Here is a 22,361-nt window from a genome sequence, read left to right on the forward strand (position 1 = left end):
TACTCAACAAAATACTAGCCAATAGGATTCAACAGTACATTAAAAAGATTATTCACCACGACCAAGTGGGATTTATTCCAGGGCTGCAAGGTTGGTTCAACATCCGCAAATCAGTCAATGTGATACAACACATCAATAAAAGAAAGAACAAGAACCATATGATACTCTCAATAGATGCTGAAAAAGCATTTGACAAAGTACAGCATCCCTTCCTGATCAAAACTCTTCAAAGTGTAGGGATAGAGGGCACATACCTCAATATCATCAAAGCCATCTATGAAAAACCCACCGCAAATATCATTCTCAATGGAGAAAAACTGAAAGCTTTTCCGCTAAGGTCAGGAACACGGCAGGGATGTCCATTATCACCACTGCTATTCAATATAGTACTAGAGGTCCTAGCCTCAGCAATCAGACAACAAAAGGAAATTAAAGGCATCCAAATCGGCAAAGAAGAAGTCAAATTATCACTCTTAGTTCTCTTATACCCAAAGGTGAGAAGGGCAGCCTTAATTAAGATGAACAAAACCAATGACCATTAACATATCCACATAAAACATTGCCATAAAACAAAACAAAGGCGCAAATGGGGGTTCCTAGGGAAAATGTTTACAGTTACATTTTCTAAATTATGGATCAGGGACCTCAGCAGGGCTTAGGATGTGGAACTATATAACAAGGGGTCCAGTAACCCATGGGTATACCAAACATTGTTCGTACACTAAACAAAAGATTCATACATCTTAGTACTTTTTTCAGATGAATGTTACTTGCAAAATGCAGCTTCATTTGAAAGTGTTACTGAACTTCTTGCTGCTTTTCAGTTTCCTGTTACGGTTATGAAGGAGGTCATCATTTTTGAGAAGATTGGGAACCACAGGCTGATAGGTGGCTCGGATGCAGTTAGCTGATAGCATTCGTGTTTTGCGGTGTCTTCCCCCTCACAGAATGTCCCTTCTGTGACTGCACAGCAGCCCGTGGGAGTGGCCCGATTTCTGCCTCAGTTTAACCACCACTGATTTACTTTGAGGAAGCCAGCACTGTAAGTCTGAATCACGGACACCAGGGGGAGCATCTGCTTTGCTCCTGGTGCTGGAATATGCTGGTCCCCCCCATGCATTTAAAAATATTTATCCCATCAATTTTTGAGATGGTTAGTACATTTCTATACTGAAAAAAGATCTGGACTTTTGTAAGTACTCTGGAGCAGTCATTATCACCTTTTTTGGGGATTTTACTTAGCAGAAAAATTTGGAAAACAAAACGAAAGCCTCCCTAATTCAAGCCCAAATCTCGTGAGGACCTGCAGAAAGGCTGACAACTTTCAATTTTGCCGGACTAGAACCATGGGTCAAAACAAAAACTAACCACTACCCCCAAACACCCCCAGAACTCCCAAGACCAACTCCATTCCCACTCCCCAAACCCAAACTTGAACATTTAATAAAATGAACAGCTATACATATTATCAGCATCAGCTCTCAAATACATCTTATCACTATACGATCAAAGCATGTTGTCTCCAGATAAGAGTGTCTTTGAATGAGCTTTAGGGAGAACTCACTATGTTATCCATTCTAATCATTTTGCCTTGGACTGGTGGATTATGAATGGCTGTTCCAGTGAGGAAGGAGGAGAGGGGGCGAAAAGCCTCAGGTTTATCTGAAGGCTATGCTGATTCTTTTTGCTCCAGGGATGCCTTCTGGTTCTAAATTCTTTCATCTTCCAACTGTCATCTACTTTACTAAGGGAGGTTAGTAATACAAGATAACCTGAGATCATAGAGCACTGGGTATAGGGCTGAAAAATCCGGTCATACAATAATGTTGCTAATCCACATTTTCATGACATCCTCTGATAAATTAACTTTGAATTCTGGAAACCAGGATGATGATTCTGGGGAGGGGAGAGGTGACCCCCTGTCACACTGTGGTTGTCACAGAACTTGGACTTAGTTGCTTAGAGAAATATGAGAACACATGGAGGCTGGTGATATTCAGTTTTAAAGAAAACCAAACTCCAAAATGCTTTTTCACATAAATTATGGAAGGCTCTTTTTACAGCAACACCTTGGGCATTCCCCAGGATCTGTTTCACGTGCTCCATCTGTAACTGAAACCCTGGTGCCTTATTTATTTTATAAAGAACTTCAGGAATCTGCAGCTAAGCACCATGGAATCCCCAGGTGGCTTTGGTCCTGGAAAAGGTTGATCAAAACCTTGACCCTGGCTATTTAGGATGAATTACACATTATCCTTCATCTTGACAGATTTGTGAAAAGACACAGATAATAATAAAAGAGCAAAAAAGTTATTTCATTGTTATAGTGCTTCATATTATGTCACTTCATCATCCTTTTCCTTTATTTTTAAATGTTCTTTTATTAAGTGAGCAGGAAAATACATAATGGAACAGATCAAAACTACAAGTTGTGCCCTTTATAAGACTGAGTGAAGCAATACATTCGTCAGAAGGCATGTTTCAGTTTCCTAAATGAGACCATACAACAGCACCCATTGGTGATGGATATATACAGAAGTTAGAGCTGCCTGGCGCGAGCCTGGCATTCGCTTGGACAAATGATAAGACCCAAACGTCGTTGGGTTTTCTTGAAGCTGCCTTGGGCAGGGGGATACATTTCCTGTTGTTTATTTCTTGTTTCAGGAAAAAGAAACGGTTGCCATTTTTAAACATTTAGACCAGGAAACAAAATGTAGAATCCTCTTCCCATTCCAGTAACTCTGCAGTACCAGGAGCTCGAGATGGATCATTATCTGTATAAATATGAGTTTTGAAATGCTTCTTTTCTGCAGGTTCTATATGACAGTCTCTCCTCCAGCCCTGCAGCTTGGCCTGTGAAGATGCTTCATGGAGAAAGTACAGCCAGGATCACAGTCAGGTATTTTCCATCCACAGTAGCCTTCCAGGAAAGAAGATCATAGGGCTTTCTGTTCTCTACATGAAAGCAAACTCTAGTGCTTTTATGATATGAACTTTGGACACAGCTTATTGTTTTGATGTTGAAGTAAAATGAGCATATAGTTCTATAGCTTTTTTCAATTCCAGAACTCTGTTATTGTTTATTTTCCTTCTTTTATTAATTCATCCGATAAATACATCTACTGTTTGTCAGCTGTTCTACGAAGGATTGGAGCGAGGCCAATGACCAAAGTAGACACTGATAAGCTCTATGAAAAGCAATAAAGCAGAAAATGAGGGAGCAATTACAGATTGTATATGTCTCTGACAGTAAAGGAATATTTGTGTGGGACCTAAAGGAAAGGAGGAGCAAGTCACACAGAGGTATAGGAGAAGAGATGCCCAGACAGAGGAAGCAGCCAGGGCTAAGACCCTGAGACAAGAGCACTCTTCAGGAGTGTTCTGGATAAAGCAAGGGCAGTGTGTTGGAGCAAATGAACTAGAGAGACAGTAGATGGGGTCAGAGAAGTGGTAGTAGTGGTTGGAGTTGGGGCAAAGGATTGGTCAGATTTATGAGGGCTTTAGAGAGAGTGTAAGGAGTGGGAGTTGGGAAGACATTACTGACCTGAGCAGAAAAGTGCCATAACCTGTGTATGTTTTTAAAAGTGTTGGGGCACCTGGGTGGGCTCCGTGGGTTAAGCCTCTGCCTTCGGCTCAGGTCATGATCTCAGGGTCCTGGGATTGAGCCCTGCATCAGGCGCTCTGCTCAGCGAGGAGCTTGCTTCCCCCCTCTCTCTGCCTGCCTCCCTGCCTACTTGTGATCTCTGTCTGTCAAATAAATACAATCATTAAAAAAAAAAAAAAAGTGTCATCCCAGGCAAGATGTAGCATGGACTCATATCATGGATTGTAGATATATTCTGAAGCAAGGAAAAACAAATCCCCCTCCCCCCATGGATTATATGTGGTATTTAAAAGAAAATTTAAAGGTAACTATAAGATTTTCTGGTCTGGAAGAATGGAGTTGTTTACTGACATAGGACATATGTGATGGGAGTAGAATGGTGGGTGGGGGAGCAAATTAGTTTAGTTTTGGACATGTTGAGTTGGAGATCACAACTACATACCCAAGTGAAGATATCAAGTAGGAAGTCAGACATAGAACTCTGGCATTCAGGAAAGAGGTTAGAGCTGGAGTCAAAAATGTGGGTGTTTCAGTGGATAGAGTCCCAACACTGGAAAAGATCATTTAGAGAGGGAATGTTCAGGGCTGGGCACTCCAGGAACTTGGCAATGGAGACCAAGAAAGATTGGCTAGAGACATGAGAGAACAGGAGGGATATTCCAGAGCTGAGGAAGTATTTCAGGAAGTTTTTATTCACTGTGTTCAAGACTGCAGCAAAGTCAAAAGCATAAAGCCAGAAACCCAACCATTGCATTTAACAGCATGGAGATCACATTTTTCTCAGCAATATCTATTATGGTGGGGATGAAAGCCTGATTTAAGTTGGTACAAGAGACCAAGGGGGGGGGGTTGCTGAAGACAGTAAGTATACATATTTCCCTCTGAGGGATTTTGCTGTGAAGGGGAGCAGATAAATACGATGGTAGAGTAAGGTGGTCAAGGGGGTGTTTGTAAAATAAGAGATAGCAGCATGAATGTCATGAAATCCTCCAGTGGGATGGGGGAAAGTGGTGAATCAGGAGAGGGAAGGAATTGTTGGGCCAGTGGCCTTTGTTAGGGGAGGTTGCAGGGGAGGTACCCAGAGCAAATAGGAGGAGCCACCCACTTTGAATTAAGTGTAGTAATTGGTAGTATGTTTCACTGGACAAGACCAGGAAACTGAGAAACCCGGTTATTTCCAGGCTTGTCCAAGTGGATAATGAATCCACCAAGCATTAAGGAGGGGTGGTGTCGGAGCCGGGGACGGTGAGTCAAAACCTGAAAATACTTAAGCACTGCGAGGGAGGGCTGGAAGGGAAGTAGGACTTTGTAGGTTGATGGCAAGAGTTTTAAAGCACTGGGTGTTTAGGAGGGACGGAGAATAGTCTGGAAGTGGCAATGAGGAACAAGCAGGCATCCTGCAACTATTAATGCTTTATTACTCACATTTTGACAGAGATAACATAATATATCCCAAGGCGTGGCAGTGACTCAATGGGAAAACCCTGGCTTAGAACCCACCAAATCATTTCTAACTATTGCTCAGAACAACTATGCACAAAAACTGAAGGCTTTTTGTATGCAGGAAAGAAATACTGGAAAGTACCCAAAAGGTTCAGACTAGAAAATATGCCAAGAATATTTTCTTTTATACCTTAACACAGGTAAGACTTACCCAGTTTGAGCATATTTTTGACAATGTGAAACACTTTAGAAAACTGAAGATTTCAACAATGTAGACACTTGTAGGCATAGCAGAATGACAGCCTCCCTTCCCAATCTTGTAAACTTGGCATCTCTATGGTTCTGCTGACATCATAAATAAGAACGCTAAAATGCACAAAAATAGTTTCACAACATCCAATTTTAAAGTTCATCCGAGCTGTCATCTTTTTTCCCCCTTGCTGTGATTTCTTGCTGTCACCTAACAGTTGAAATTCTGATTCAGGGTAATAACTGAGGTTTTTATACAAAGCATGATACAATATTACTATTCCTCCACACTAACCCCAGGGTAAGAGATTAAGAGGAAGGTGCAACTGGGGCATGGACATTTGCCATGTACACAGAATGACCCACTGCTGGAAACAAAAACTCACCTCTCCACCAGCCTTTGCTCGGGCTCAGTAGTGCGATGCCTCCCACTGATGGTAAAAATAAACCATCAAAACCAAACCCTCATGTGAGGAGTTGAGTTAGCTTGAAGATACCTATGCAAAGTCAAAACTCTGTAATCTTTAGAACATTTCTATTTCTAACTGTGTTGCTTAGTCTTCATCCAAATGTTTGGCCTCGTGGACACAGAGTCCAAGATTTTGATCTGAATTTAAAATATCTCAAAAAACGTATCCAGGGACTTCTGTTTAAAAACACACTTCTGTGGGGATTTTAGTTTTGCCGCATTCTGGCACTTCCTGGAATGTCAGGCCTACAATTAAGTTTGCAACAGAGAGTTAGGGTCCCCTACAGGTTAACACTATGCCATTTTTTTTGAATCTTCTCGTTGCCCGTGGAAAAATTCCCAGAACAATGATACAGTATGGAACTCAAACAACACTTGAAAAATGCTTGGTAGAAATGTACCAATGGTCAGTTTTGAACCTGAAAGTTCTCAATGGATTTTCTTCTTTGCTGGGGCTTCTGAGAAGAGTTCAGTTTATACCATTTTGAGGCTCATGAAAGGACAGCACACCTTAGGGTTCCTGATACTACTATACTCATCAAAGCCAAAATGTAGTGGCATTTGAGAAATATTAGCAGGTAAATGAAATCACATTTAGATTTTTGGATTTTTACATTGTGACTATGTAGTCTCAAGGGAGACCAGTTATAGATTTGTTTGTTATGCTTCATTTGATTTGGTCAGATTCAGACTTTTGAGGAATGAACTAAAAGATAACTGATCATTCACAGAAACTGTTGAGAGGGCCAGAACTTAGTATCAGAAAGGATTTGGGAACATCAGGGGCTTGGGAAGATGATTCAGAATTGTTACCAGTGTGTTGTGGTTATTTTTCTGTTTTCCTCCAGTGGGTTAAAAAAAAAATTTTTTTTTCTTTCTTAAAAATAAGGTAGCACATTTCATATCTTAAAGCGATCAGCACAAATGCAGTGATGCCTGTTCAAGCAGACTTCCAAGGACAGCACACACTATCGACACAAAGAGCTCTTCCACATTTCCAGAATACAGTGACAAGAACTGGTACACATAATAATAAAGAACCCCCCTCCCCTTTTTTTTTTTTAACTTCATGGAATGGGAGGTCAGACTTCAGGCACTTCTTTGTCTGGCAGTGGACAAAACCAAAAGGGTTCCGACCTGAATTTCACATCTCTGTCTAATCTACCGCACAAGAGGGACCAGAGACACCAATGACCAATGAGTCACAAGAGCAGACAGAAAACTGTTAGTAAGTCTTGACAACCAGGAATGAAGATGCTTTTTAAAAATATGTACTTGATGCCAAGTATGTAAGAAATGTATCTTAGAAAGCAATGCCATTGTATTAGAAAAATGGAGTCCCTGTCCAGGTGACCTTGTGGGATTTCATCTGGACCTTGATCTATACTGCTGAAATAGCTGTAGGTCTTCTTGAAGCATCATTTAAGTCTTCAAGAAAAATCGCGTCATCTTATATAACCAGAGCCATTGATTCTGTGTGGAACTCAGTGCAAGCTGTCTGCATTCATACCCTGTGCACTGGCAACAGCCGGGGTGTAACCCGCACGGGGAGAACGCTCACTGTTTGAACGGAGATCTTAGAGGTCTTCTGTTTCTGCAGTATGGACGCGGGAATTCACACTATTTTCCCCCTCACTGGCACCCCAAAATGATGGTCACCTGTCAGAACCTGAACCAAGACTATGGTTTGGGCAGGCTCCACGGATTTTATAGTATGATGATCAATTTAGAGCAGTAAGTCCTGAAAAGATCTCGTGAAAATTACTTTGGGGCAAGGGCTCAGTTTCACTTTGTAGAACAACAAAAATAAAATGAGCCAATTCCATAAACAAAGTCCCCTCTGGGAAGAACTAAAACTAAACACTGAAAACTAATTAGTTTCAAAAATTAAAGAAATTTTTACTAGGGTGCTATTAAGATGGACGAAAAGCACAACCCTCCCCCCACCATTTAAAAAAAAAAAAAAAAAAAAGGAAGGAAGAAAGAAGATTAGCAAACCAGAAAACTGGGAATTGCTATGAACCATAATAGTCTGAAATACTCAGCACAACCGGGGTCTCAGTGTGTCAGGCCTGGGGCCTGTCCTGATAGAAGAGAATGTATTTTTGAAGATAAAAGCTACAGGGAAGTTTTTAGATATCTGTTAAGGAACACAGCTTTGTTAGGGGCCCTTTTAAATTTAGTTTTGCCTTGTACTCCATGTAAACTATTTGTACAAAAATATAGAAAGGCATGGCTTGATGTTTAACGTCTGTGTTTTATTGTTGGCACCAGAAAAAGCTCATGTTCTATGTTATGTCACTGTACATACTGTAAACAAGACTGCATTAATATTGTTTTTATGAGTTTTGTTTCAATGACTCTAGATTTTAAAAAATACATTCACAAACTACCTTATGTTTAAACACAATGATTCCCTTTTATTTCTTAACTGTACCCAAAATCCCACAATAAAAAAATCATTTAAAGCTGTGTGTTTCGAACTCATCACTTAGAAATCAAAACAAAACATAACATAAAAACAAAGATCAGTTTGCAACATAATTTAAAGAAGCTTCTGGTTTAAGATACCACAGCAGCGATATAAAGAGCTGGTGGCAATCACATTTGGGAATGAGACCCAAATCAATATATTTTGTCCACATCTGCATCCAATTACAGTAGTTGCTAAATTCAATCCAAAAAGTTATTGCTGAATTTGTTGCATGGAATTTGTGAAGATAGTATTGTTCATCAGCAGAGCCATAGCAGTAAAAATGAGAACGGGAGGATTTCATTGCTTTTGAGAGCTAAAGGGACCTTGATGAGGACATCTCAGTGATCGCCTGAAGGTAATCCCCAATTCCATTACTGTGTGTTACCTGTTTCAAATGGAAATGATGCTATGAGAACTACCACTACAGGAGGGCCATAATCACCTACTTCAGAAACTGCAACAATTCCCCTGCCCTTCCCCCTTTTACCCAAACCACCAGATTGAAATGGCTCCATTTTCCTAACGTCTATTTCGTTCTCATTAATAGTACATCAGCTGCTAATGTATTTAGGCAAAAATCAGTAGGATCACAGACTTCAAGAAATACAAAAATCTGTTTACAGGAATTGCTTTCTCCAGAAGCAAGTCGCATTAGTTTTTGTTGAAGTTGGATTTTTAAAAAATTTTTGAAGAACAATTTGGTCAACTACTGTTTTGTTTAAAAAGTAGGAAATACACCTGAGATTGCCAGTTGAGCTCTCTATATGTCTCCTGGAGATAACACTGCTGTGATGAACAGTGAAACAAAACAAACGAAACGAGGTAGGTTAAAACAGGAAGCGCAACACATATCGTTTTGCAACACCTCGATACCACAGGCGGCCATGCTTGTAGCTTTGGAAAAAAAAAAAACCCAGACAGTCACGTCAAAGTTCAAAATCATCCGAGTAAGAGTTTATAAGGACACAAGTCAACCTGAACTAAATACATACATATCTCTGCACAAATGTTGTTTACCGTATGTTGGGTAATTTGGAGGAAGGGAAAATGATTAGGGTCTCAGAATTCTGGCCAAAGCCTTGCTTTTAAGTTCTATAAACTCTGAACCAATGATGCCTGCTGTGTCTCAGGCAGGCTTAGTAGTCTAGTCCCTTCTCTCACCAACCCAGAGAGAACACAGGCAGCTCAGAAACATTTATTATTATTATTTTTTCAGTCACAGTTTTCATCTTGAGAAAGTGGCACCCTCAGGAGAAAGCTGGGAATGACCAGAGTCTGGATGTCATTCACTCCCCAATTCCCAGAAAGAACTCAACAGTCTTACTCCTAATGAAGCCCAAAGCCAGTGACCTCTTTGCTAGAGGCTTTGTGCATTAAAAAAAGAATGTGTGTGTATATATATATATATTTATTTATGTATATATATATACGGATATAATATATAAATTTTTTTTTTTAGTTTGTTTCCCAGAAGCTCTTTTTGTCCAACCCCGTCAGTCATCCCATCTTTTGCCCTGATCTGTTGCATAATAGCTGAGGGAAAGTTGTGTTACAGAGTCCCTCAATCGCTAGAGCCAACTCAACTCAATGGCACTACTATCCCATTCAACACATTCCATTCTGCACAGGGCCATATAAAAATAGGGCCTGTCAGACTCACAAAAATGGTAGTTGATTTTATTAGTCTAAGGCTAGTAGTTTAGCCATTTAAAATCTATTTCCCCAAAGAGGGGAAAACTAGTATTTTTCTTCTCTTTTAAAAATTCATTAGCCAGTTGCTATCAAAAAGCAACCTTTGGGTTGGTGAAGGCAAAAGAGTTCTAAAATTACCCCACTATGCAATTATGGCCTTCAGTGTAAGGAGATAAGGTACATTTATTGTGCTGTCTCTCACCATTTGAAATTGGAAATTTTACAACATATCGTATAGTCATAGCTAGCAGGCAGACAGAATTAAAAACAGACTCATCTTCTCAGTATGCACTCTCTCCCCATTCTTACAAAGTAAGGGGATAAAGAAAAAAGGTAGAAAAACAAAACAAAAACAAAACTCAAAACCCACCATAACACAGCTTAATCATAAGAGCACACAATATTTGTTTCTATCCCTAACTCCGAAGGGCACATGGTCCATCTTTGTCCACAAGCAACGCAGCATTCTTGGGGATCTCCTGGAAATTCCTGCCACCTTTTTCTCTCCTTCTCAACCAGGCTGCAACACTGAAAGATGGACTGTGGACTGTACTAGGACGGGTTGGGGGAGAGGAAGAGGGGAAAGCGGTATGTTCAACCAAGCCTTCTGATTCTGCCTCTAGACTGGCATAAGTCCACATGAGTTATGTTCTTTTTAATTAGAAACAACGCCATGAAGATAAGTGCCAAGTGCTCTTCTGTTACCAGTTCATCATGGAATTTCTGTTGAGGGTCATGAAAAACACTTGGCTACTTCCTCCAGATCGCACGGATGCAAAAAATACCTGTTTGAAATTAAAAAGAAGTTAGTTCAACTGCATGGTTTCTTTTCCTCTTTTCTTCAACCGTCCATCCATTTCCTCTCACATGTCCTATCCTTGCCATGTGTCCGCTCTTAAGACTCAATGGCTGGTGTTTATAAAAGTGCCTTTGAATACAGTGCATCCTCTGTAAACACTCCTGACTTGATTGCTTTGATTGTGACTGTTATGTATTATGGTACGGACCTTCAGGAGCATGGGAGGGGCTATATCTTGATTGGCAACATCCCTGAGGATGCTCATATTTTAAAAGGGAGTTTCATGCTAGGTAATGTGCTAGATTTGGGGCCTAGGACACAACAGGTCCTTTGTTAATCTCTGGAAAACCATAGAGGCTTCCCTTCTTTCCCCCATAATGACGATAGGGCAGACTTGAGGCCTTTAGAGAATCCTTTCAAATTCCCAAGGTCAGGGGAGGGGCAGAATTTTGGATCTATCGACTACTATACAACTTCAGTTATCAGTTTTTTAAATTAAAAAAAATGGTGTGATCAGATAGGGTAAGTTGTTTCATGCTTATTCACTTTGGTATATCAAGAGTTAACTCTTGGCTTGTCTGCTGCTGCAGGCATATCCTAAGCCAAAGGAGAGATGGCATTAATAAACAGAACCACAGTCCATTAGGTCTGGGTCTGTTAAATCATTTTATCAAACAACTAAGCAAAATTTGGGTTACTGCTTGCTTGAATGTCAGTGAACCACTGCCCTGGGAAAATAATATTCTGGGCTGTGGCTTAGCCCTTAGTTAGCCAACACCAAACTTTGGTCCAAGGCATTTACTTTTGTCACTAGTGTAAAGTCTCTGCTACTTCATTTCCACAACTCCTTCAGAAGAATGCTGTCTCTCCCAACAACAACTTCTTAGGAAGTTCTGGGGGGAAATGCTTGTCATTCAGCTAATGCTACATATGTAAGTATAACTACTGTTGGGGTCAGTGAATTAAAATGGGGAAGCACAGAAGACCCATGGAAACACACTGGGTGGGGGGAGGGGAAGAAAGGGCTGCTGTTCTCTCGGCTGTGTGCACCCTGGGCTCTGAACCTTGGGCCCCAGATACTGGTGTGGTCCCTGCCTGCTCCAGTGGGTGTGGGCATGGCTTAGAACTGGCTTCCTAGAGTGGGTCGTCAAGGAACTGAAGTGTGAGGATTTATACCGAGATCACTCCTAGTCTTATGATCGATCCCCAGAGATTGCGCTGGGCCTAGAATTTTACTAGGGGTCAGGCCTATTTCCTGGCATACTCTGGGAAGGCCCTGGAACCATCCTTAGCACCCACAGTTATTGTCTACACAGACTGCACCAGGTCAGAGTAGCTGGCCAGGGTCAAATATAGTCTGGACTCACCCCCAGGGTTGGACTAAGGCTGGTCTGGCCTCTGGGGAACCAGGATGGACCAAGAGATGTACGTCTGTTCAACCCATCACATTCTTTATTCTAGGTGTTTCAGGCCTGCTATTTGGGGACAGCATTTCTAAGTTGGCCATAGTCCCAAAGGATGAATTCACAAATGAGCACAGCTTAGCGACTAAAAACTCTGGGTTAGTCTACAGGGAGGGCAAGGGAGAAGCCGCACTGCTGCAGAGTACCCTTCTGAGGTGACTGATCATGCCAGACGGACGCCACCAATTTCACTGCAAAACAGTCCCCCTATGACACTTCAGAAGAAACATGGCTGGAATGACACAGGACATGGCACTAGTTGAGTTTGCGACTGAGCATTTCTTAAGGAATGGGTGACATTTTTTTAAAAGTTTGTATTTCTTCATGTCAAATGTTTTACATTTAAAGGTGAATATAATGTGATGGGTTGGGTTCCCCATAGTGACTTTGTGAAAAGTCTCGAAGTGGAGTGTGAAGCTGACCCACTGTGAGTGATTTACGATGGGCCAACTCTCCCACGTGTGTAGGAGAATTTGGGGTGTCTGCTGAGTTAGCATAAGGCCTGCAGGCCACAAAAGTTGCTAAGAGTTTACAAGAAATTCTTAGAAGTTTTAATGTCTTTTTAAATATGCAAATAATATATTTTGAGGGTTCATGTGAATCAAACCAAATAATGCCATTTCAAGAGAATATTGATTGTTTAACACAGATGTGATTCAAATCAGTATAGAGGAAAATGAAGGTTTCACAGGTACCTGGTGGTCTCTTAAAATGCAAACACTAATGCAAATGTTGAAACGGATTTACCTTATCATTTCTTTCACATAGAAACTTTAACCTTTGAGCTCGCTTATGCATAAATACTCCATCCAAATGTCCTGTTTCCACTGACCGGATCTCAATAGCTTTCTCGCCCCAGCCCATTATCTGATTGGAATGAATGTAGGCTGTCAAAAGGAATTTCCAAAACTGCATTAAAAACATTAGATGGGCAATAACTCACAGCATCTGTTCACATCTTAACCACAAAAATGACAAACAACTTGAGATAAACAGACAAAGCAAGTCTTACAAGTGTTATTCACAGACTTTTGTTTTTTTTTTTTTTTTTTTTTTTTGGTGGAATCAAATGGTTGTTTCACATTTCTTGACTTTCGTTTCATTTGGGGGGTGTAACTGCTGAAGGAGATAAGGAATGGTTAACCTACCCACGGACGTGGGCATTTCTCCCCATTGGAGCACCACATCCTTAGTTATCCGGCCATAGGTGTTTACATACACCCCCTCATCCTCATAGCAAACAAGCATTTCCATTCCATCTGTTTTAGGCAAGATGACAATGGCATGAGGAGTGATATTGCCCTGAATCTAGGAGACAAAGAAAGGCCAGGCATTATTCCTTTTAAAAAATACAACAGCGTCTTGGCTATGCATCTCTAAGATGGCAAAAAAGGGGATCCCCTCCCCCCACCCCCAGCCACCATTTTCATTCCAGAGACTGACATTTTGCTTTGCTTTGCTGACTTTAACCACTGACCTGTCACATACCCCGGTATACAAATACAGAATTAGGCACTAAGTCGAGAATCAGTGACTTATTCCTACAAAAAAACAACTGCAAGTAGGGAACACCTACTACGTGCTAAGCCCTGGGCTCTTCACAAACAATATCTCTGGTCCTTAGAAGGGTTCCCTGTGGTGAACGCCCTCTACAGACGAGGCGAGGCTTGTGCACGTCAGAGGGGCAATGTAGATTGAGCAGAGCTGCCCTGGTCTTTGGTGGTAGAACTGGGATTTGAGCCCGTGTCTCACGGACAATAAAAAATCTACTTCCGTCTACTTCTAAAAAAAGATGAGCGGAATGCAAACCAGCTGAATCTGACGGAAATAGGTGACACAGGGTCAAAGGGTGGGACCCAAACAGATGCCAGCATATAGGCTCTGAGTGTCCAACATGGACTATTTATCTGGGTGCCCAAATGACAGAATAAGCCAAATTAATGGCTTGTTGAGAAAACATTTAAAATGACTGGTCATTTAAAAAAAGTCATGCTACTGGAATCAGTGTAGATGGACTTGCTGTAGGAGAGGAGATGCAGTGCGGCCGGGGTCCCTGGGCTAAAGCTGTCATAGCAGCCCACTATGTGCCTGGCGGGGAGAGGAGAGGACCGAGGGTGATCACAGTGACGCTCTAGTCACCTCACCAAGCATGGGAGCTGTTTGTCCTGTGTACACATGCACACACGTGTGAAAAGCTAGGACACAGCACGGAACATGTGCATGTGTGAAAGAGACTATGTTTGTGTGTGTATGCATGTGCATATGTGTGTTTGATGTACTGAAACTAGTTTTTTCAATCATCACACTTTTTTGCAGTAAAGCTTATAAACTCTCAAAATACCAATCAGCAACAGATCAGGCCTCAGACTCTCCTGACGGTGTCTACTGTACGTTGGCCTTGGGATCAGGTGCAGGAAATATGACTTACACTGCACCCATCCTAAGAAGTGACACCATGGGCCATATTTCTGTTTGACAGTCAGGTTTTAGGCAGTGTTCCAGTGTTGTAATGTTCATACAACAATTTTCAGGGGTTTTTGCTAAGTATCTAGAGGTATTACTTCATTTAATGCTGATGATAAGCCTCTGGAATAGGTCCTTTTATTCCCATTTTACAGATGGGAAAGCTGAGGACTGGTGAGACTCTCTAATGTGCCCATTGTTGCAAAGTGAATACATGCTAGCACCAGGGTAGCCTCCAGTGACTGATTCTACTACCCAACACCCTCTCAAGATGAAGAGATCAATAAAGACAGCAAAAGGGGACGACTGACTTCCCGAGTCACATGAACCCATCTCCCTTCAAAAGCTGAAAATAGGACGTCATCTATTGTACTCTTGCTTAAAAACCACAATTTATGCCCCTGAAGGAAAAATGTCATATGTATTTTAATCCAAAGTCCAATAAGACAACATGTCTAGTAAATGGTGAAGAATCGCTGTTACCTATTACTCAGTTTCAAGCATTCATAAAGATCAGTTACACCCACGTTTTATGTATTGAAAGCGTTGTCTATTTAGTGATGGCTTTTAGCCTTTTTAGTCCATCTGCTGTACCAATTAGTAAAAATTAGCTTGACTTCCACTAGAAATATGCAAGAACAAATCCCTTTTCTACATGCATGTTGTAGAACTCAAGAACTTACATGAGATGGTATGTAGATATCATAAGAGTTTCCTGAATCAACATCAATTACATGAAAACCAGTGTGTGAACCAAAAATAACCTTCAATCTTTGACCTTCTTCTACTGTGAGATCAACAAGCAGTGGCTTGTGCTGGAGATCTGAAAAAGACTTTAAAAAGCACCCCATGAGTGTCCACATCATTCAAAGAGGTTATCTTAATCATTGTTTCTTTTAGCCGCAGCCTGGTGGAAGTTAATGTCTGGCTTTCTTACATTGAAAAGCCAGCGGATTTCTCTTACAGCTTTAGATCTATTTGTATTCTGGCTCTAGGAGGAAGAAAGGGTCTAGCACCCATCTTTGGTCCCTTCTCCACTCCTTGTCCTCTAGGGCAGAGAAGTGGTTTAGAGTTGTCAATTTCAACAGCATTGTTATCCTTGAAGAACTTGGCATCTGGGTGCCACTGTTCTTTCCTGCTTATTTCTGGCCTTTTCCTTCTGGAGAATGCTCAGCCATTTCTTTGGCCCCTTTCTTTCCCATGGAACACCAGGCCCTCACATGGCCATGACCCTTTCAGAGACAGCATGGGGTGGGCAGCTGGACCAGCTCTGTGCTGAGTCTGTTCAGAATTAATGGGCACACTCTGGTTCTGATTTTCCTTCAGTGAGGGAGTGGGCATCAGATTGGTACCTCTTAAACATACCATTGTCAATAGAGGAGGGAGGGGGAGGCTGGAACATCACAAGACTCATGGCTTACGTTGGCTAGTTCAGCTTAAGTAGGAAGGAAAAAAGAGAGCTCTAGCCAAATTTATTAAGGTTCCATGTGTTTCAATCCAGAGCCCAAGCCCCAAGTAGCTGTTAAGCATTCCTCTGTTTTCTTTTGCCATTATTTCAGCACAGTCTACTTTTACTGGGCCTTGATGTCTGGGAGAGAAGAAACCACAAGTGACTCAGCTATAATGCCACTGCCACCCAAAGGAGCCTTTTCTTCAGCTTTTGCTAGTGGAGTCTCACAGTAGGGGAGGCTCCCATCCCTCCTGTTCCAGTCCTGGCTTTTGCACTGTCCTCCTGCCAGGCAGGGTGTGGTAAACAGAACACGGCCTTTTGCACCCTCTCATGCACCAAGGCTGGTAGTAACTTCCAAACCGGAATCCAAACCGGACCTTGAGTGAAAAACTTTCGTGGACCTAGATTTGGGCACAATGGCAGCACCAATTTAATTTTAGGTGTTAGTGTTATTACTAACCTAATACAATCTAAAACTTTCTCTCCATCAAAGTGGGGAATGGAGGAAGCCCATTTCCACCGATGGATCCATCTTCATGAGCACATCACAAACGAGCACATCACAAACATCACATCCCTTGCACTAAGGGAACGAGACAGCCTCAAAGAGTGCCTCATAGTGCTCCCAAGGCACCTTCTGGCCTCACATGGTGTAAGCGGCAAGAAAGAATATATCAAGGGTCAAAGGAAGATGAAAGCCACAAGAGTGGGGAGAAAAAGTGAGGGCCAATGTGTTCTGAAGAAAATGAGAGACACGGGCAGAGAGAGACAGGGAACAGATGATAAATTCACTTGGGTTCCGGATAGAGTCTGCAGCTCTGTATACATCCAAGTGCCTGCACAGACTGGTCTTTCTGGCATTTGGGGGTCCACTTTCATGAGCTGGCGTCCACTGCTCTAGCATATCCTCATCCCACTCCTGCTGAGGGGTGACCAATCCAACCATGGTGGGTCTAGACTCAGATAAGGTCAAAAAGGAAAAAGCGGAATGCAGAGAAACTAAGCCATTTCCTTATGGAACTACATTCAGTATTTACTTCAGGGGAGTCCAATAGCACTGGGGATATATGCGCATCATGTGAGTTGTTGGGGCTTTACCCCAAAAGGCTTATAAGGATGACAAGATTTGGAGACACAGTTCATCCTTGAGATTTGGTGCTGCGGTTGGCCTGCCTTTTTGAGATGACTTATCCCAGATTACCCCAGTTAGGTGCCTTTATAATGACTCTCATTGCCTAATATCACAATTAATGCTTTGTCTAGTAGCCATCCCATACTAAATGCCCCTAGGAGATGATGATTCGTTGACCTGATATGGAGGAGGGCACACCCCAATTTTTTCTTCTCCCATTCCCCAGTATATTTTATATTTATATTCACTCATCTCCCACCCCCAGTATATTTTATGGCATTTATTAGTGCTTAGTCTTTGCTTTCGGAATAATAAGCCTAAGAGTTCCTATACTTTTAAAAGGGGTTTATTATATATAGAAAAATTGGCCCTAGTCGATGTGCCAGACAGACCACTTTGTTAACTGGTACAAACCAAAAAAGAAAAAAGAAAATCTTTTTTAGATAATCACATGCCCGCTTACCTTAAATGCCATGAACTTATGATATGGTTTAGGAGCCCAGGCATATATTTCCACAGCATTCTTTAAGGCAATCACTAGGAATTTAATCCTTTCATATTTAACTGTAATAGACAAATGATAAATTGAGAAGGCATACCAACGCACTCAGAGTTTTGCATATGTAAATACATACGCCGCTCTTGGTGGGGGATTTGCTCATAGAACAGACTAAACTTTCTTTAAAGCACTCCTTCAGAATACTTGGGGCCTTTTGCTTTATACCGAAGGCTCTTTTCTTCATCTTAAGGGTTAGGACTCTCTTTAATCACTAGGTCCAGATATGAATTATTCATTGTAATAAGAACCTGCATAGTCACCTTCACGTTCCCCTCCCTGGCTTTTATAGTCACCCACATGCTAGAAGTTGAGAGCTGGTATGGCCAAATGGTAGAAAAATTAGCAAATGGCTAGACATGAAAGGGAGCCATTTGCTTATTATCCAAATATGAGTTCCGATGACTAGGGATTTATAAGTGGTTACTGCCTATAGAGAGATCCCCCTCTCCAAACACTGCATGAGGCTGTAGCAAAGACTGCTGTGTATGAACCAGGAAGCAGGCCCACAGCAGATAATGAGTCGGCCAGCACCTTCACCTTGGTCTTCCCAGCCTCCAGACCTGTGAGAAATTCCTATTGTTCATGGTATTCTGCTCTAGCAACCTGAACAGGCTAAGACAGTACACGTAGCAGTCATCTCCTTCGTAGAATAGTTGAATGAACGGAATACCGGTGTCCAAAAGGGAACTGGACAGCCCATGGCAGTGAACCAAATTCTTGCTCCCTGAGCTCTTTTTCTTTAGTGTGCCCTTGCTGTTTACATATTCTGTCTTTAATATACTTTCAGCTACTTCCTTGGCTATTGACTTCCATATTTCTAAATAATATGCTTATAATGTTATTTCTTGATTTTTTTTTTCAGCTGGAGATATCTGTTGACTTGAGAGCATGGGAAGGAGTTAGTCTCTCATAACTGTCTCCTCTCTCTAGTTCTCTCTCACATGCACACACACGTTTCTTCCTCCCCCACACCACTGATACAGTTACAATTCAAATTTTTGGTTAAATCAAGATCCCACGTTGAAATGATTATTGTTCACAGCTGAGGCATATAGCATGCCACAATTACATTTTCTTTCTTGTTTTTCACCCCCCTCCCCAGTTCCTTCTTTTCCTTCTAAGCACATGTAGACTTCCTGCTAGCACTGTAAATGCCTTCAGCGTGGTCAAATGTAGCAGGTAATCTATTCATGACATTTTACTTTCCTTAAAGGCACCCCTTTTAGAATACTCCCTTGTCCCACTCTACCTTGACTGATTTCCTGATTTCTCTCTAGGCCTATGACAGAGTTGTCACCCACATTTCCTTCACCATCATTCCGGGTATTTTCTTCATTTTTTTTTTTTTTTTTTACCTGGATTCCTAGATTTATGCCTTTATTTTGATGGAATACATCAGTCAGTAGTTTTCTGAGAACCAGTGTATGGAACATAAATGTGGTGAGCCCCTGCATGTCTGAAAATGTCTTCATACTACATTCAAAGTTGACTGATGGTTTGAGGGTGTGATGGCTAATTTTTATATGTCAACCTGACTGGGCCACAACGTGCCCAGATATTTGGTCAAACATTGTTCTGGGTGTGTCTGTGAGGGTTTTTCCAGATCATATCAACATCTGAGTGGGTACACTGAGAAGAGCAGACTGCCCTCTCAGTGTGGATAGGTTTCATCTGGTCAGTTATAGACCCGACAGAGTAAAACAACTGATTAAGAGGACACCTCCTGCCTGACTGCTGAGCTGGGACACTGGTCATTTCCAGACTTCAGACTGGGTCTGAGAGATTGGCTCTTCTGGGTCTCCGGCTTGCCAACTACAGATCTTGGGACTTGCCAACTACCTCCATAATTGTGTGAGGTAACTTCTGTAATAAACTACTTTTTATACAGAGAGTATATTTATATACCTATATATGTATGTATATACCTCTTATACACACATACACCCAGGGTGTGTGCGCATGTGTATGTGTGTATCCTATTAGCTCTGTTTCTCTTGAGAACCTGGTTAATACTGATGGGTTATAAAATACTACTTGAAGGCTTTGCTCCATCATATTCTAAGCTTGTAGTATTGCTGCTAAATCTCAAGCCCCCTATATATAAACTGTTTGTTTATTTATTTAATTATAGTATGGAAGCTTTATAGACCTCCTCATTTCCTGGGTACTGAAATGTCATGTTAATATATCTTCCTTTGAGTCTTTCTTTTTTTTTTTTTTCCATTCACTATAATGGTTATTCAAAGTGAATCCTTTTAGCTTGGGACTTCGAGTCCTTAGTTCTAGAGATTTTCTTATATTACTTCTTTGATACTTTCTTCCCTTTCTAATTGTTATCTTCTCTTTTTTCTAAACTCATGTTACTTAGATTTTGAAGCACTTGGACTGATCTTTTACCTTCTTGCCTTTTGTCTCCTTTTCTTTTCTTTTCTTCTGGTCCTACTTTCTAGGAGATGTCTCATCTTTACCTTCTGATACATCTATTACACTTTTTATTTGCTTGTCAATATAGTCAAATTTCTGAGACTTTTCCCTCGCTCTCTGACCTCCACTGACCCTGCTCCAAGTGTCTTCTTAATGGTCCCTAGTCTTCTCTTCTGGAAATAGTTTTTCTAATCTCTCTGAAGTTATTAGAGTTTCTTCTTTATTTTTCCCACTCCTCATTAGCTCTGGCTCCTCTCAAGTCCTTTCTTACTGTTAAAGTTTCCTTTCTATTGCTGGATGTCCCTGCTTACCCACTGCTGGGCTTCAGGTTTCAGTGGTCACATAGCAAGCTTCCCATGGCACTGCCAATGTTAGTACCTAGACATCTTCTCTTTCTGGCCATTTTGTTTCTCCAAAGACAAATCTTTCAGTCTCTTGCTTGGGTATATAAGTATGGCTGACGACATTATGGGAGCTAAAGGGGAGAAGAAGGGATGTGTGTATGTGTGTACATGAGGGTCCTGGCAATTCCATGTTCCCACAATTCAGATTGGCCATGCCAACTTTTCCTCCTCCGCTGCAGTGGGAGAGAAGTCATGGCTCATCACCCTTCCAATAATCCTTCTGTTTTCAGTTCCACTATATACCTCCATCTCAGATAACATCTGGGGCCTCAGATTTTGGGCCTTTCTGGGTTCTGTTAAGTGGTTGGATTGAACTTGATGACTTAGACATAGAATTGAGCATTTCTTGATCATCTGGGTTAGTTACTCATCATCTAACTATTCTTGTTCAATTCTGTTGACGTATCTTGTTGCTGGTTTTTCTTCTTCTGGTCCCTTTGTCCTTGTGCGTTTAGGACATTTTTATTCCTTCACTGTCATTTTAATGGGTATTTGGGAGGGAGTGTATATAAATGTTTAAACTGGAGCATAGGACTCTAGTCAAAATGCAGTCTTAGAACTTCATCAATCCAACTTTTTGGAAACAATGCAAGTATAATTAAAAGTTTCAACAATATCTCAAACTGGTAACAACTGTATCATCAATACCTAATAGAAAACAAATGGAATGAAACTTAAACTGAGTAATTAGGATTGAGTAAAATATTCCATGTCTTGACACTCACCAACTTTGTAATGTATGCAGCCTTCCAAGTCCCCAACTGTGATCCAGCCTTGTTTCTTTTCCACTTCTGGGTCGTTGTGTAGTATTCTGTTTCTTAACCATGAAAGATAGTAAACTCGTAGTTTGTTCTTCTTTCCTGTTGAAATAATAGAGCTCTAATTTCAAGCCTCTGTGACAGACTTTTCTCTCAGTCCTTCCTCATCTGTTTTATTTTATTAATTTATTTTTATTTTATGTACAATTGGATAAGTGTGTGAAGGTACAATAACCAGTGTCCCCAGCAATATCAAAGTGTTGTCTATGCCAACAGCTCCAAGTGTTTTGGACAAATCATCATTTTATAATTTGTCTTTACCTTCAGGTTATTTCTTATTTGAGCAAGCTGCTTTTACTCTCTCTTTTAAATGCAAAGAGCAGTGTCAAGACCTAATTCTTCAATGGAATAGTTGGTCAGAGTTCCAGAACATTCTAGATCAAACTACATGAAGGAGTTGTTGATAGCTGGACATTTTAACATGCTTATGCATCACTGTCTTTCCCTCACCTTCTAACCTAACAGCATATGTTAATGAGGAGCCTCTTATTTGCCTATTACTTTAGAGAAGACAGCTGGGATTAGTTTTACTTTATCTGACTAGCAAAAATAAAATAAAATAAAGTAAAATAAAAAAATTATAAGGAGGCAAGAGAAACAATTTTGATGAAGGCAACCTGAGCTTGGTGGAGAACGGTGGACACATTTACGATTCTGAGATCACTGCAAGAAATTTTAAACAAAAATAGCAAAGAAAAAGATATGTACTTGGGAAAAACCAAAGTTCCCTTTGGTAAAGTGCTTCTGGAGTTGGAATTCAACAATAAAAGACCATCTTAAAAATGCTGAGGAGTAGGGGTGCCTGGGTGCCTCAATGGGTTAAAGCCTCTGCCTTTGGTTCAGGTCATGATCCCAGGGTCCTGAGATTGAGCTTCGTATCGGGCTCTCTGCTCAGCGGGGAGCCTGCTTCCCCGTC

At 41.1% G+C, this 22,361-nt stretch overlaps 1 protein-coding gene and 1 long non-coding RNA gene across 10 annotated transcripts in view; one reads left to right on the forward strand and one right to left on the reverse strand.

Moving 5' to 3' along the window:
- LOC106006187 overlaps window positions 1–3,610 on the forward strand; it is a 101,573-nt gene extending 97,963 nt beyond the window's left edge. For both annotated transcript variants that reach the window (XR_006609153.1, XR_001180119.2), the window contains one exon: window positions 2,814–3,610. This is a non-coding gene — a long non-coding RNA (uncharacterized LOC106006187). The remainder of the gene's footprint in view (window positions 1–2,813) is intronic.
- A 4,392-nt stretch (window positions 3,611–8,002) lies between these two features.
- Window positions 8,003–22,361, reverse strand: part of TNIK (TRAF2 and NCK interacting kinase) — a 380,814-nt gene continuing 366,455 nt past the window's right edge. For 7 of the 8 annotated variants that reach the window (XM_013058316.2, XM_013058315.2, XM_004756575.3 and 4 more), the window contains 6 exons: window positions 21,353–21,487; window positions 17,704–17,804; window positions 15,342–15,491; window positions 13,344–13,503; window positions 12,943–13,082; window positions 8,003–10,718 (listed from right to left, as the gene is read on the reverse strand). In XM_013058316.2, coding sequence (XP_012913770.1) covers window positions 10,635–10,718; window positions 12,943–13,082; window positions 13,344–13,503; window positions 15,342–15,491; window positions 17,704–17,804; window positions 21,353–21,487 — 770 coding nt within the window. In that variant the 3' untranslated portion in view covers window positions 8,003–10,634. The remainder of the gene's footprint in view (window positions 10,719–12,942; window positions 13,083–13,343; window positions 13,504–15,341; window positions 15,492–17,703; window positions 17,805–21,352; window positions 21,488–22,361) is intronic. The other variant, XM_013058317.2, reaches the window with a different exon arrangement.

Source organism: Mustela putorius, unplaced genomic scaffold, assembly GCF_011764305.1.
Source record: "Mustela putorius furo isolate JIRA1106 unplaced genomic scaffold, ASM1176430v1.1 tig00003834_pilon_pilon_pilon, whole genome shotgun sequence".
Classification (NCBI taxonomy): domain Eukaryota; kingdom Metazoa; phylum Chordata; class Mammalia; order Carnivora; family Mustelidae; genus Mustela; species Mustela putorius.